General features: G+C 34.3%; 1 protein-coding gene across 4 annotated transcripts; it reads right to left on the reverse strand.

The window, feature by feature from the left end:
- Positions 1–5,461: 5,461 nt before the first annotated feature.
- On the reverse strand, positions 5,462–15,246 carry LOC123543114 (uncharacterized). 4 transcript variants are annotated; one of them, XM_045329180.2, is made up of 3 exons: positions 13,935–15,246; positions 11,928–11,995; positions 5,462–5,990 (listed from the first exon to the last, which is right to left on the reverse strand). In XM_045329180.2, exons 1-3 carry the CDS (start codon positions 14,254–14,256, stop codon positions 5,868–5,870), a joined length of 513 nt encoding a protein of 170 aa, XP_045185115.1. In that variant the 5' UTR covers positions 14,257–15,246; the 3' UTR covers positions 5,462–5,867. The 4 variants fall into 4 exon arrangements, 1 of the variants encoding a protein (XP_045185115.1); XR_006684889.2 differs by lacking the exon at positions 11,928–11,995 and having other exon boundaries at positions 13,935–15,244; XR_008368724.1 differs by lacking the exons at positions 5,462–5,990; positions 11,928–11,995 and adding an exon at positions 12,486–12,577 and having other exon boundaries at positions 13,935–15,244.
- Positions 15,247–15,768: the final 522 nt, after the last annotated feature.

Below are 15,768 nucleotides of genomic sequence, written 5' to 3' on the forward strand. Positions count from 1 at the left end.
AAATTCTTACTTTATTTTAAAGTCAACCCCTATGGTTGACACGTATGCGCTGTAAAGGCGCCTTCGACATATCTAGTTAACAATGCTGTCTTCCCTGAATCTTCTTCGCCAATAATTACAACTGCAATGTTAAGTAAATGTCAGAATACTTTGATTTTGTTCTCCATTTGGCTATAATTGCATCTCCCGTTCACTACGACTTCCATTAGTCTAGTCTTTAAAGGAATAACAAGATGAAATGTCAAGCAGAATCGAGTCATAATATGAAACTGTTTCGATAGCTATATGGTAAAGCATTCGCTCCGAGTGCGGAAGGGTCGTGGGTTCGATACTCGGCCATGTCATACCAAAGACGCAAAACATAGTACCGTGCCAGTAGCTCCCTTGCTTGGCGCTCAGTATTAAAAAAAGAGAAACTGGCCTCTTGTCTCATACCCTCGTGGCGATGGATTCCATCAAGAATGAGGTGTCAACAGTGATATAAGTTGTAAAACTTCCTTCACAATCGACCGAAAATAATTATGTATAAAATAAATAATTTAAGATTTCGAATGAATCTTACTACGACTTAACTATTTGATGAACATGTCATTTACAATGTATACACTATATGATACTTCGAACAAGACAAAGACATTTTCGAGTATCGTCCAGAAAGCAAGTGCACAAAATATAATTTTAGGTCGAATTTCGGTGATCTCAAAAGTATTAAGTAAATTATTAATTAAAAGTTTCACACTTTAACTATTGAAGTTTAAATCTAAATACAAGATATATTTCTTTACAAACCCAAACACGTTGATAGCTAATATGAGCCGCGCCATGAGAAAACCAACATAGTGCATCCGCGCAGACTGGTCAGGATACATGGATGTGAAGGCTGATCTGGATACATTTTAATTTCTATTTCATCAGGACGCTTCGACACTGATGCAACTGTACTTTCAAATTCGTCTACAGATTCGGGTTTATTACTTCTGTAACCCGTCGATAATTCCTTTTGCCCATAACGGCTTATCTTCTGAATTCACAGAAGCATCAGATTTTGCCTCGACAGCCACGCCCCCATTCTCGCTAGACATGCCCTCTGTCTCGCTAGTCACGCCTTCTGCGTCCAGTCTGGATATATTTGCCTGTAAAATGTATTTAGAAACAAATAAATTCATCTTTATTTAAATATATAACAGTACATCGCGGAACTGGTCAGTTTACGAAACAAGAATAATGAAAGACAGTGATCCTCATATTATTACCTTAAACATAAATGTTGTGCAGAATAAACATAAATTGTAGAATTTCAGAAACTGTGTCAAACCACGACCGTTGAATAAATGTTGAATTAACTTACCGATGGTGAAACCTGATGAGATGCATTCTTGAGCACATCTGAAAATAAAACCAAACCAGGTCAAGGTAAGTTTAAGATAATACCTTCGTAGCCGGTCATACACCTACAGATATTGAACATATTTACTTGTTTATTTTATAGTTTAAATGACACGCAACAATAGAATGCAAAATCGGAAACCATTATTTAACTAGCAAACGGCTCCCCAACCCGTTCAGTGACAAGAACCTTTACCCTAACTAGACATATAGTTAGACTACACTTTGTATAAATACGCGTGTGTTCTTGGAGTTAACGTCTTTCAAGAGTTTTTAAGTCATATAACCGAGAGAGTCTACTTGTAGCAGTGAGCACAATGTCCAACTAAATAGTGCTGCCTCACTGGAATATCAGGCCATAGACACGTGACATGTTACCCCACCCAGTCACATTATATTGACACCGGCCTGACTAGTCAAAGCACTTTCTACTAAATGCTGAGCGCTTAGCTTACTGGTACCATCATTACGGCCAGAGATCGTAACCTACGGCCTCCCGCACTCGAAGTGGGCACTCTACCAATAGGCTACCGAAGCGGTCTTTGAATAAATAAGGATAACTCTACAGACAAAAACATTCCTCTACTGGCGTTATTAAACGTTATCAATTTGAATTTGGGAAGTCCTAAAACAACAGGCTTGCTACTTATCTTTAATATACTTCAATATAACTTTCCAAAACAAGTTTTAAAATATGAAATTCATTTCTGTTCCCGTTTCTTTTTCGACAAAATGTGCCATAACATTGTCAAACAACAATTTGAAGCCACTAGCAGACTAAAGAAAATGCCATTCCACTATTCTCGTTAGTAAATGTCTACCTTTTTCTTATTTGGGTTTACGGCGCACCAACACAGTATCGGTTATATGGCACCAATTTAGACTACAAATTTTTGTTTCACATCTCATGTACATCGAAATAAAAACATGAGGTATGGAATCAAAATTTGCATACCTTATCGAGTTACAGCAATACCAAGTGTTAAGACCCTATTGGCCGCCTCTTACGATCATGCAAGGGTAAGTCAGTGGTTCCAATTCTATTCATACACAGATTGTCCCAGAAATACATGGGGCACCTCCGGATGATTCTGGGAAAGACTCATTGGCTTGACGAGGTGACTCTTAAGAAGATTAATGGACGAGCTTACGTTACCCTGGAAACCCTTCAAACCATCACTACAGATACACAGTGCATGATCACAAACCAACCGCTGACGCAAGTTCCACCCATTCAAGAGGATCCTAGACCGCAGCACACCTGTTGTATGGCCTGTTGTTTCGCCGCCAGACGACATCATTGCCACATTCCAACGACTTTGATACCAGTAACTGTGATGTAACGACAGAGCACACATCACTTACAAAGAAAGTCCTCAGATGTATTGTGACCAAGTATTTTTCGTCGACCCAAGTATGTCGGGAATTGGCGCGCTTTAACGTAACGTAAACGTCAACGTCACATCCATGCAATGTTTGGTATGTAACATCATTACTAAAAAATGGCATCGAACCTGGAACAGCGACGTTATTGCTTCATTCCACTTCATTCCACTCTACTCCAAGCCATTTGAAATCGTATTTAAATTTACATATTGAAACATCAAATGCAAATATAAACTAAATAAATACAAAAGACTGAATGAAATTATTGCAAGTTATAAAGACTAGTTAAGAATTGTCTAGTATATACAGATGTACTTGCCATTTAGAAGGAAAGGAGGAATGTGCTTCTGCCCGGGGACTGGTGGTTTTAATTTGCCCAACGAGAAGTAGGTTTTATAATATTGCGTAATATGTGCTTAATAATGGGCTGCTATGGATATAAACCTTCTATGACAAATCACATTTTATTGTTAATTTCCCGCAAAATTACACGCATATTATTTTTTTCTCCGTCAGATTTGCAAGTAAATGAACTAACATCTCTATCAAAATTTATACCGAACAAAACAACTTGCCCTATACCGAACAAAACAACTTGCCCTATACCGATCAAAAACAACTAATGCAATACTGGAAAAAAGTGATAATACATTACTGAGCAAAACAGCTAACACAATACCAAACAAACAGCTTACGCAATACTGGAAAAAGTGCAAACACAATATTGAGCAAAACTGCTAAGTTAAACACAATGCCGAAAAAAACGCTAGCACAATACTGAACAAAACAGCTAAGACAATACTGAACAAAACTGAAATTAAGCATACATGTAGATCAGCATGCTGTAAATACTATTTCAGTATTTCAAAAATATCAAATTACTCAAATAAATTCATGACTTTATTAATTCCATTTCTGTACAATCACTTATATTCAAATGACGTAATGCCTTTAGAAAACCGCTGAATACCATTTACAAGAATACAGAGGTATTATTTTTATTTTTTTACCAGAAAACAGCTAGTAAATATTCTACATTTGCGATAGAAAAAAATGAAAAATGGTTAACTTCTTAAATCAAGGATTTAAGTCATTATGGCTCCCCTCCACAATTTTGTTATAATGTACATTGTATTTAAAGGTCCAAACATACATACATAAAGATATTATAATGTTTCAATGGTGGTCAATCACATTTGAGCGACATTTTTCATATTATATATTCTGTTAGAGATTTATTTAAGGAACAAAAAGACCCATTACATAGAGTAAGATCCCTATTGGAAATGTATGATTTATTACTTTTTATGAAATTTTGTAATTATCTCCCTTTAATTAAAAAAGTGTTTAAAAAGTATATTATTTTTTCTAATTTCAATATAATTTTTACTTTTATTGTTTCATTTGATATATATTGGAACATTTCAACTACCCGAAACAAAAGGTAAGTTTTGAGACAACGTGTAGCTTTGGAATGAATTTAATTTAAGTCTATCTTGGTTGCGCAACAAAGATAGACAAAGGGAGGTAATAGTAATTTTATAAACTTGCATTTTTAATTAATTTTGACAAAGTATGTTCATGTCAATGCAAACATTTGACAACTCTAATACTGCAAATCATAACATTCCTTAGGCAAAGTGTGTTATTAAATTTATACCTTGGTTGGGCAAACGTGATAGAAAAGTCAAAGTTTGAAAATACTTCCAATGAAAATCAGCAATGTTTTAAATCATAACATTCCTTAGGCAAAGTGTGTTTATTAAATTTATACTTATGCTGAAATAACACTATCTTGGTGGGGAAAACAGGATAGAAAAGTCAAAGTTTGAAATTACTTCCTATGAAAATCTGATGTGTGTTTTGAGCTCGATGAACAGAAGTTTAAAAAAAATCCGTACGGCGACAAAAATCTGATTAACCACCTTAAAAGGGATAGTATGGTCAAGTATAATATTGAGAATGAACAAAAATACTATAAAATAATATTGTTGGCTCTTTGGATATTTTATAACATATCTTCATAAAATATTTGTAGATTACAGCATCTATTCCATCATGCATTTTATTATTTAGTATATAATCAGTCAGATTCTGGTTTTAAGCATGTCCTTTCAAAATGTTCTTAAATCAATATTTCAAATAGGTTTACATTTAAAATATTGTACGCCGTTGAGCCGTTGCCTAATACATAAGCACCGTATAAGCATTTTTCCATATATACAATTCCGAAAAAATGCACATATATAGTCAGTTTGACTTTTCATAATTTTGATATTCTTCTTTAAGCGTAAACCATAATGGCTCCGCTGTTTCGTTTTGCAATTTTATTTCGAAACTGTCTGTACATATTCTTACAAATATAATTGTGCATGTCGATCTTACTAGAGTAGGGTTAAGCAAGCAATATAACTATTTCATATTTTGCTTGTACCCACACAAAACCATCGTTTTCGAGTTCTTTAAAGTCGTTTGGCTGTTATAATTCCATATACGTAAATGTACGTCGCTCTCCTGTCTATCCTCTTTACCGTTATCCCCGTCGTGTACACTTTTCCGTCAACTTTCAGTCTATTACAGTTAATGTATGCGGTCTTTTTCTGGCAACCGCTTATATAGGTCTGAGAAGTTTTCGTTGTCTGAATACTTCCGGCGGAAACTGATGATGTATATAATACCCAGACTCATATCTTTCTTTATCTGTTAGAGATTTTGATAAAAATTAAAACACTTTTAGCATTCAAAAACCAAACGGAGCCGATCAAAAATCATATCAATACAGAAATCATTTTAGAAATCATACAGTCTTCCAGTCGAATTATCAAAAAAAAGATGAAAGATATTTCTCTTTCCAACCTATATTTTGACGAAAACGGAATTATTTCACCACGTTGTTTCAGTTGTCCTATAACCTTTCATTAGTAACAACACAGGCTGTTCTCTATGTACGTATTTAAAATACAGTTTATACATTTTTTTGGGTAATAAGAGTAGTATGTGATAACTTCCAGAATATAAAAAGTTGTTAAACTGTTTATTTGTCAAAAAAAAAAAAAAACGTTTTGATAGCATTACCACCAAAAGTGATAAAATGTTTAAATAAGCTGAAGTAATGACATATGATAACTTCTAGAATATCCTGTTGCATCCCATTTCACTATGGCTCTACAAGAGTTGTGATTTACAGCAGTTACAGTACCAGGCTGATTTCTATGTGTCTGAAAGTTGAAACATAATTATTGAATAGACAGTTCATGATCGATCAACTGAGGAGCAAATTTATGTTATATATAAAGTACAATGATGGGAAAATATCGTAAATAGACCACAGTGAAACAACTTGGTGTGTTTAATAATGAATTATTGATTAAAGCCAATTAACGTGATTCAGAAATATATAGAGGATATTTGTTTGTTTTTAAAGAATATGGAATATATCTCACTGAGAAGTGAGAAAATTTCAAATATTTTCACGAGCGCGTAGCGCGAGTGAAATCGTGAAAATTTTCTCACTTCGAGGTGAGATATATTCCATATTCACGAAAAACAAACAAATTTTCTTTTTATTTTGTGCTCAGTTACGTTGAGGTGTGCATTTTGCAACTATTTTAATCTCAGCGCGGGAAACAGACGCGCGTAAACAGACATGACGTCAGACGTGCTGTGACGTTATAAAGACGCACACAACATAAAGTTCCATTTTATTTTATTTTTTGCTGCATAACGTTATGAAATTCTCTTAAAGTAAAATAATTTGAATCGAGAAATATACTACAAAGAACAAAGTGCGACTACAATTTTCAACCTGTTTTAAGCAAATAATTTAAAATTCATACACAATGTAATGAGGGGCGGAGCTATATCTCTCACAGTGTGAAAATATAGATTTCATATTTTCACAGTGTGAGTGATGAGATATGAAAATATTTAACTGCAATAATACAATATTTCATTAGTTAGCATAAAATAAAACTTCATATTATCACTAGTATAATTATGAGAATTTACAGAGATTGACTTCTACAGCACTACAATTCTACATCGTACAGGGCCTTAGAAACAAATTTAAGTTTATTTTGAGATTTGACCATATCTCATTGAATTATTGATATCTATATCTCTGTGACTTATTATTTAATATTAGCCCTCCCGCTTAACTCAACAGGAAGTGCGCAGATCTACGGATAGAAAGGTAGTAAGTTCAATCCTCGGGTGAGGCGTTTGTCCTCCACAATAAACTACAATGTGTCTGAAATTATTCCACCTTCACCTTTGACTCATGGAGAAGTTGAAAGTTACATTTACTTGCAGAGAACTGGGGCCCGTTTCAAATCAAAGTACTGAAAGTACAGAAAGGCTGGCTACCAAAAAGCACTGAATGAAAACTGTGCGGGAAAGATGACTGCAAAATCTTAGATATTATGGGTTTTCCATATCAAACTTAGGTGAGCAAAGGGTATTGTTGTGATGAACCATCTTGATTAACTTGTTCATCCAAGTTAAAGTTCAGTCGAGAAACCTAGTTTATCGGACGTATTTTCATGGGTTCAAGAGAGTAAACTATAGTTTATGCCCGTTTTCCTGTGTGTTCGCTCGAAAAATTATGTTAGTAGATCTATTCGATAATCATAGTTTTTCGACCAAGAATTAATTACTGGATAATTTGATTGTTTACGAACATGAACTTGGGTTTACAAGTGTGAACCATAGTTTACGAACGTGAACCTAGGTTTACGTTCGAAAAACTTGGATTCTCGAACAAAACTATGATTTTTGGTCATTATCCTAAAGTATGTTTACGAGCGTGAACCTATGTTTACGGTCGTAAACCCATGTTCACGGTCGTAAACCTAAGTTCTCGATCGTTAACATAATTATGTTCACGTTCGTAAACTATGGTTTACATTCGTGAACCCTGGTTTACTCCCGTAAACATAGGTTCACGCTCGAGAACTTAGAATAACGGCCGAAATTCAAAGTTCAATTGAAAAAATCCTAGTTTTAACCTGGGTTAACGTGCGTGTCTTCGCTCGAAAATATGAGTAAGTATTAGAAAAACCTGGTTTTACGTTCGAAAACCCTAATTTATCTATTGGTAAATCCTAGTGTTTCGATCGTGAACCTGGATTCACGTTATTATTGAACAATTGGCGTTCCATAACCGTTGATATCTAAAGAAGCGATATTGACATTGAGGGACATAATATCAGCTAAAATATAAAAGTAACAAACACAACATTTAGATATGCACACCCCCACCCACACACATCATGTATGAATGTATGAACACTGATCAGATGGGGCGATTTTCTTGTCGGTATGAGGGAAATTGTGGGCTCTAACCCCGCTATAAACCGGACTGGTAATGATTATTGTCTCGTCATGTTCCTTCCCTAATACGATGGTTAGGAAAATTAACGTACCCGTAATAATGTACTCCTTTCCTTGAAGAGTATTCAGTTCCTACCATGAGATTACTTTAACTGATTTTTCAGGAGGGCGTAGGTTCAAGCCCCACTAGGACCAAACTTTGTTAATTATATTTCTTTTTTCAAGTAAGATAACTGTCGTACAAAAGCGGAAATGTTTTATTTGGTTAGCCATTTATTGCTGTTTAAAATGAATTTAACCTGAAGGGTGAATGTTGAGACATCTTTGAAAATACTAAGTTACATTTGTAAAAGTTCTTGATTTTGCATTTATTCTTTAGTTTACAAAGTTTGGAAGAAATGTAGGTAGGTAGGTTTTACTTCTGCCCTATGGTTCTTTATGAATGCAGAGAGCAAGGCCATAATTTCGTGCTTAATTTCTGTCCGATTAAATCCTTTTACTCGAGGCTCCGCAGAAAAAATTGTTATCGACAATTTTATTTGTGTTTTACATTTATAATTGTTACGCAATACTTTGAGGTTTCATTTAGAAAAATATTTGGTAAAATGAATTCTCTGCGATCATTTTGCGGAATGGCTATCATTTTGAATTTTTTGTCTGTTTCAGCTGGAGGAAAATAAAGACATAATTTATACAAAATTAACAAATAATTAAAAAAAGAAGAAAAAACAAGTACAAGGTAAAAGTCGTTTAAAGATAAATCACAGTGCGAAATATGTTAATATGTTAACTTCAGGACTGTATCAAGTTAATGCAATTGTTAAACATTACCAATACGGATCCACTATGATCTTAATATAACCTAAAACCAGATAAAAACGTGTGTTTAAACAAAACTCGCTTACATCTACGTTGCCACCCTTTAAGCAAATTGTTAACAATGCACGTTTTACATTATATCTTTTCAGTATTCGTCAGAATGTTTAAAACGAATTAAGTACAAGTTTATAGCCTAAATGAAAAAGGTATAATGTGGTCATTTGTTTCTTCGCACGTTACTGTTGCAATTCCACGCAGCGATTACATCCCGTAGTTCCTATAGCAAATGATCTGAAAGAATTGATTCTTAAAACTTAAGCCCTAAACATGACCGATAACTCATATCACTATAAGTTCATTTTAATTGATATTTCGTATTTCTTAATTTTCCATGTTATGTCAGATCGTCGAATAATGCGCAGTATAACTCAAATCGACGATTGTTTCTCGGAACAAGGGTTTGTTCAATTAGCTACTTAAAGACCGGGGTCATAATCTATAACGAAGCGGTCAACAGTGAGGACTGACGAATACGTGCCATTCATACAGACATTTCATTGATAGAGGCGAATTTATCTACCAGCATTATGTAATATTTTCTAATGTTATCTTTCAAGTATTTACCGTTAGGAAAATAAAACATCATTAAAACATGTTTGAGTAAATAGATCTATTGAAACAGGTATGTTTAACAATCTTTATTCAACTCTTTGCCAAAACTGAGAAACGTGGCGGACTATCTGAATGGCGCATGAAATTACATTTGTGTTGTTAGTTTCAGCACCTGTTGAACTTTGTGGAGAATCGATATATGGTAAAAATAATAGTCTGGCGAATATCGCCAGCCTAAAAACTATGTACGGTTCGGTTTCTTCGTACTAATGGAAAAGCTGTTTCACAAAAGTTTGCAAATTTGCAAACTTCGTATATTTGCGAAGTTAAAATAGTTGTCGCACCGTGTTCGTATATGTAGTTAAACATCTATAAAACACAGCACAAGTACTGTTATAACATTTTCATAATTGAAGACTAACTTTATGTTACGGAAACACATGAGAATAAGCTGTTTTTATTACATTTTACGATGAAAATCGAAAAGCGTCTGTCACGCTTTTACTCCAGGTAAACTGTCTCGATTATAAATATCTATATTTTGAAGTCAACATTCGCTACTTCAGCTATAGCGCTATTGGTTACGACGACGGGAAAATGTATTTATTGCCGCGGCGGTCCGGTGTTCGATTCCCGACGCGGTCATTTCTTTCTTGATTTGGAACTTTTAAAATATTTTAGAAACAAAAATTCATATTCTAATGTTCATAATATGACCGAAACTTCAGATTATTTTTTAGCCAAATCTGGAGGCATGCGGCTTTAAATTGAATTGAAATTTGTATAGCCTAAGGCCAGAATAGGTTTGAGACTTGTAAGAGGCAGGTGGTATTACAGAAGACAGAACGATGAGATCAGAAGAAATACTGAAGAAATTGTGAAACGTGTATTTATAAAAAAAAATGTCAGAGCTCTATTGAAAGCGGTTGTACAACGTACTGTTTTCTTTCACATATAAGAAAACATTTGTACACAAAATTATAACAAAAATCATTCAAGTATATCAATATGTGTTTCTGCCACCGACATAAGAGCACATTCTAACACCAACAAATTTAATTCCCTTTTAAAAAGATAAGACTAAAACTATCTGTTATCACGCAATACATGCAATGTAATGCATGTAGGGATAACGCATGTTTTTTGTGTTATAATGTCAGCAGAATATCAACGGATTGGTACAAATTTTACGCTTATCTAGCATAAAACGCGCACATATCAATTAAAAATGACGTCAACGTAAAAAAACAACTCATTTCCTCACATTTCATGAAAATGTAACGACATTGAGTGACAATGTATTCATTTATCAGTTTTAGTGTTAAAGTGTTTTATCTCAGAATAGCGTTAGCGCACGTTTATTTCGTGTTATAACTTCTCCAGGATTCCTCGGGATAAATTGGTACCCTCGTCCTACCGTGAGCACCAAACGATCCCCCGGGATTCTGCAGATGTTATAACACGAAAAAAAACATGCGTTATCCCTATAAATTACTGCGTCATGGCGTCAGACGTCATTGCGGTGCACTTGAAAAAGAAAAGCTTACTAATAGGGCAAATATTTGGAGAATATCTTTAAGATGTACATTATAATACTTGATAACGCGTTAGAATCGAAAACAATATAAGCAAAACAGTGGTTTACTCTGGAATAAAATCATTTTCAATGTTTAGGCTAAGTACTTGAGTGTATTGTACATAGTTGTCAACAAAAGATCTAATGTGCTCTCTGTCGAACGGAACGCTTCTTACAAGTATATATCGCATATTTCATACTTTTTAGCAGGTTTATGAGTGCTTTCATATCGCGTATGCTGTTACCTGACAATTGAAGGCTGTCTGACCTAAATGAATTTTTTTGGGAACTACGCTCTTCAACATTTTCACAGTTAATGAACTTCACACAATTGATCAGTATTAACCCTAGTTTTTCATGGTGCATGTTACGTCCTTTAAGATAAATATTCTGCAGCTATTGGACTTTGTTTTTCAATATTATGCTATATACATAGAATCTGCATGTGTAATATTTTACGTGACTAATTTCCACAAGTGATCATTAACAACCTTACTTGCGCATAATGCATGTTAGTTTCTTTCAGAAAAAAATATTCCGAGTTACGGGACTTTGTTTTTTGTTACTTAACTATATACATAGAGTCTATATACATACAGTCCACATAATTATGCAATATTGTGTGCGTCAAATTGCAATGTACTGCGTCAATGCGTGCGGGGGTACATTCATCACCATCAGTGATATAGCTCTAGTTAGTTAAGTATCAAAATTAATATAATTTAATGATAAGAGTTTTCGTTGTTAATATTCGAAGTAGTTCCAATCCGTACTTCCCTGGTCAAAAATAGTGTTTAGAATTTACTGATTTACTTACCGTAAAAGGACCCACACCTGCAAAACGTACACGTGCACCGACAGCAATTGTTTTAGGTGATTTTAGGTCTGAAACAAAATGACATTATTTATAATTCTTTTATACTTTGTTTTCTCTTACTATTTTAACTTTTCATTCTTGAGATCATTTGTAAAAAAACGTTTCAGATGCGCAAGAGAAAATATTATTTACATCTTACATGTATCAAGACGTGGTGGAAATATCATTTTGCTTAAACAGGTGGAAACTTCAAGTTAGACCAGAAAAACTATGAGGGATGTTCGGATATTTTCGTGACAAGAGCCATAACTTAAAAATTTTTAACAGTCTTCTAATACATATTTCACATTCATAGCTATGATTTATTGCAGACAAGTTACAATAGAGCAAATAGCAAGTTTTTCCGCAATATCAGTGCAGTGTCGGTGTGGGAGGGGCGAAGTAAGACAACAAAAATATTTCCAGAATGATGCAAACGCTTCTTGTATTCATGGAATCGAGATTCGAAACAGTCCTTGAAATTTCCTGGTTAATTTCTCCTGATAGATTCACAAATAACGACTTCATCAGTACGCGGCCATGGTCATTTTCCCGCCGGAGAACACCACGATGAGTGACCTTCTAACAAAAATATGTTACAAATGCCCTTCCTAAAATCGAATAGATAGATATCCGTCTAAAAATCTACATAAACACTTGATTAACCCTAAGCCTGCTGGTGGAAAGTAAGCTTGCCTTTGTGTCCAGTGCAGACCAAGTTCAGCCTTCATACCCGTGCACTCTGCTCATGGTCTGCACTGTTCGCTCTTTAGTCAGTATCGTTTTGCTAAGCACCCTATTAACAGTTAATGGTACAAATTAGAAGACGGAAACGTTCATTATGAAAATTTAAAAAATAATAAATGAATCAATTTTAAATTATAATGTAGAAATGTGTGCGGCGAGAACAGTCTTAGAGCATATTTTAATACTTTGATTAAATATGAGTTTGGTATGATTAATGGGCTATGTGCTCAAATATCTGCATACACATTTTTAAGTTATATTATCGTTGGGAAAACAAAATAGATGTATATATTACTATTCATTGTATATGACTTCACAATTATCAAATTGCCACATGAAAATTACAACTCGAAAAATAAATAAAATGTTATACTAGTATCAAAGAGGCCTAAACAAAAACTACCAAGGAAATCCGGTGTAGGAACGGATGGAAAAAGAAGTAAGCTCTGATAGACTCCTAATCTCACTAACAGACTGGTCCTAGTCATATTACGAAAGACCGGTGGTGACATTTAAAATCCACGATTTCTTGACTTCACAATTTTACTTCACAATTTCACGATTTCTCGATTTCACTTCACAATTTCACGATTTAACTTCACAGTTTCATGATTTCACAATGCATCTATTTCACGATTTCTCGGTTTAATCTTTCAATTTTACGAAACCAAGAAATCGTGCAAATCTTAGAAATCGTTAAAATGCAATGTGAAATCAAGAAGTCATAAAATCGTGAAATTAGAGAAATCAGGAAATTGTAAAACTGTGAAAAAAAATCGAAAACTCGTGGAAACGTGAAATTTTGAAGTAGAATCGAGTAATCATGAAATCGTGAAATCGTGAAATAGTGAAATTCTGAAATTAAATCGAGAAAACATAAAATCACAAAATTGAGAAATCGTACAATCATGAAATTGTGAAGTAAAATTGAGAAATCGTGAATTTGAAATGTCACCAACTGTTTTCTTATGGTTGAAATTATATTGTTTTTAGATACAAAGCTACTTAGATATGTAAAATATAATTTTCACGAATCATGTGCCGGGCTTCTGAAAAAAATCCAGCCCTGTACAGGTAGAAATGGTCGTACTTTGCTATTTGTCAATGATTCATATATAATTGAAATGCTATTTATCAATGACTCATATAGTAAAAATTAAATGATCGAATACTATAAATTGATATTGTCTCTGATTAAGTAGTAACATAATAATGCCAAACCACTTTTCTTCTTGTCTCTGGTTTTCGCCACAGGCTCCTCCTCAAGATGAATAGACTTGTCTCGTCCTTCAATAGGCAGTTTCATAGCTTCTAATCTGGCATTTACTGCTCTAACTGAAGTTGTAATTCGCCCGAAATTGTGTACGGAGCTACGTAGATGCTGCATCTGCTTTTCTGGTACAAATTCAAATTCTTTGATACAATTTGCTGTTTGCACTTTGGATACTCCATGCTCAATGGCAAGAATTAAGGGCTTGCAATTGACAGTCTGAATAAACAGTGCACTGTCCAAGTACAGTTCTGTGTTTAGTTCTTGTTCCATTTCAGTAATTTCAGAGGAAGAATATGACAATTCTGCTCTAGCTTGGTCAGTAGACTGGCGTTCCTATTTTCAATGTCCTTTGCCTCATTTGTTACATATATTTGCGCCTTATCTAAATAATCGTTGACATCTTTTCTAAATTTTCTAATATCATTCAAGGCTCTTTCATACATCGATTTATTAGCTTTCTGGTTTTCACGGAGCTTTCTCTCGTTTTCATTATTTGACATCCCAAGTCCTTCAAGTTTTTTCCTTAGACACTTAAAATCTTCAGTGACTTCAAACCCTCTAGCTAAGCCTTTTATATTTTCAGGGTGACACCCACTGTGATCTGGTATCATACACTCACCACATCCTACAATGTCATGTTTACGACAGTAAAATTTTATTTGTTCATTAGCATGGTGTTTACACTTCTCAACATTTTCAGTACTTTTATGAGCTGCTATCAAAGACACATTTTGTGTGTCAATCAGAACGTGATTTCGACACTGTTTAGCTTTCAAATGATGCCGAAAACATGTGTTACACATATATTCTTCACATTCACGACACATTCCATTCGCTGTGGTTTCAACATGCTCACCCTTGCATGGTTCACATTCGATGTCAATTTCTTCAACAATATCTCCCTCATCATCAATAACTCTTCTTCCAGCGACTTCCATGTTTACGGTTATTTTTCACAAATGATATTATAATCAAACGTTCAGACTATGAATTATATCAGTCATCAAATTTTCGAACATCTACACTATTCAAACGATCAAGTTTTAATACATATACAGCAGAAGTGTTTACTAGTATCCGTTTCTTCAAATATAAACAACTTAAAGTTATTTGTTTGTTAAAAACACATCGATATTGAAGCAGTTAAACAAGTTAAATATTTTATAAACTGGTCCTGTATAAATACCTCCTTTTACACCCGACTATCATAATTTCGTAAAGACATTTGATACGTTATCTAATGTAAACACTGGCTGATCGATTCGCGTCACTGTCTTTCAAGCTGTTGTGTTTATTCAATACTAAATGTATACATATCGTTTAAATGGGTCAGCCGTGTTGATATGTACTTATAAAACAGACTTGCCCGGTTTATAAGTTGGTCAGGGCTACGGATATCATATGTATTGTATTTTGCCATCGGAATATTTCTATAAAATGCTTCTTCTCCTTCCGTTTGGATCCATCTATGTTTACAAACACGTTTGTTTATTTCATGGACTGTACGATAAACTGCACAATCTATTTCAAGCGTTTGATGTGCGTATGTATATATATGTGTGTTTGCGTGTGTGTCCCCTTTTTAACGTCTTTTTCAGCAAATTAATATAATACCTCCTTCACATCTACGAATTTTTCTTACTATTCCTTACGATTTGCCAACTCGTAGGCAGTCGCACGCAATCGTAAATTGCTCGTCGGTAGTCGTAAATAGCTCGGCACTACTCGCAAACGATCGCAAGCAATCGAGAACGTTGAGGTAATATTTTTGACATGTCAGAA

This window comes from Mercenaria mercenaria, chromosome 19 (genome assembly GCF_021730395.1).
Source record: "Mercenaria mercenaria strain notata chromosome 19, MADL_Memer_1, whole genome shotgun sequence".
Lineage (NCBI taxonomy): Eukaryota > Metazoa > Mollusca > Bivalvia > Venerida > Veneridae > Mercenaria > Mercenaria mercenaria.

Bases quoted from the DNA above. Each gene is read 5' to 3' on its own strand.
- LOC123543114 (XM_045329180.2), bottom strand. From the start codon at position 14,256: ATGGAACAAGAACTAAACACAGAACTGTACTTGGACAGTGCACTGTTT. The intron at 11,996-13,934 runs GTTTGGCATTAT...ATTTTGTTTCAG, and splicing joins CAGAGACAAGAAGAAAAGTG to ACCTAAAATCACCTAAAACA. The intron at 5,991-11,927 runs GTAAGTAAATCA...TTCAACTTTCAG, and splicing joins CAGGTGTGGGTCCTTTTACG to ACACATAGAAATCAGCCTGG.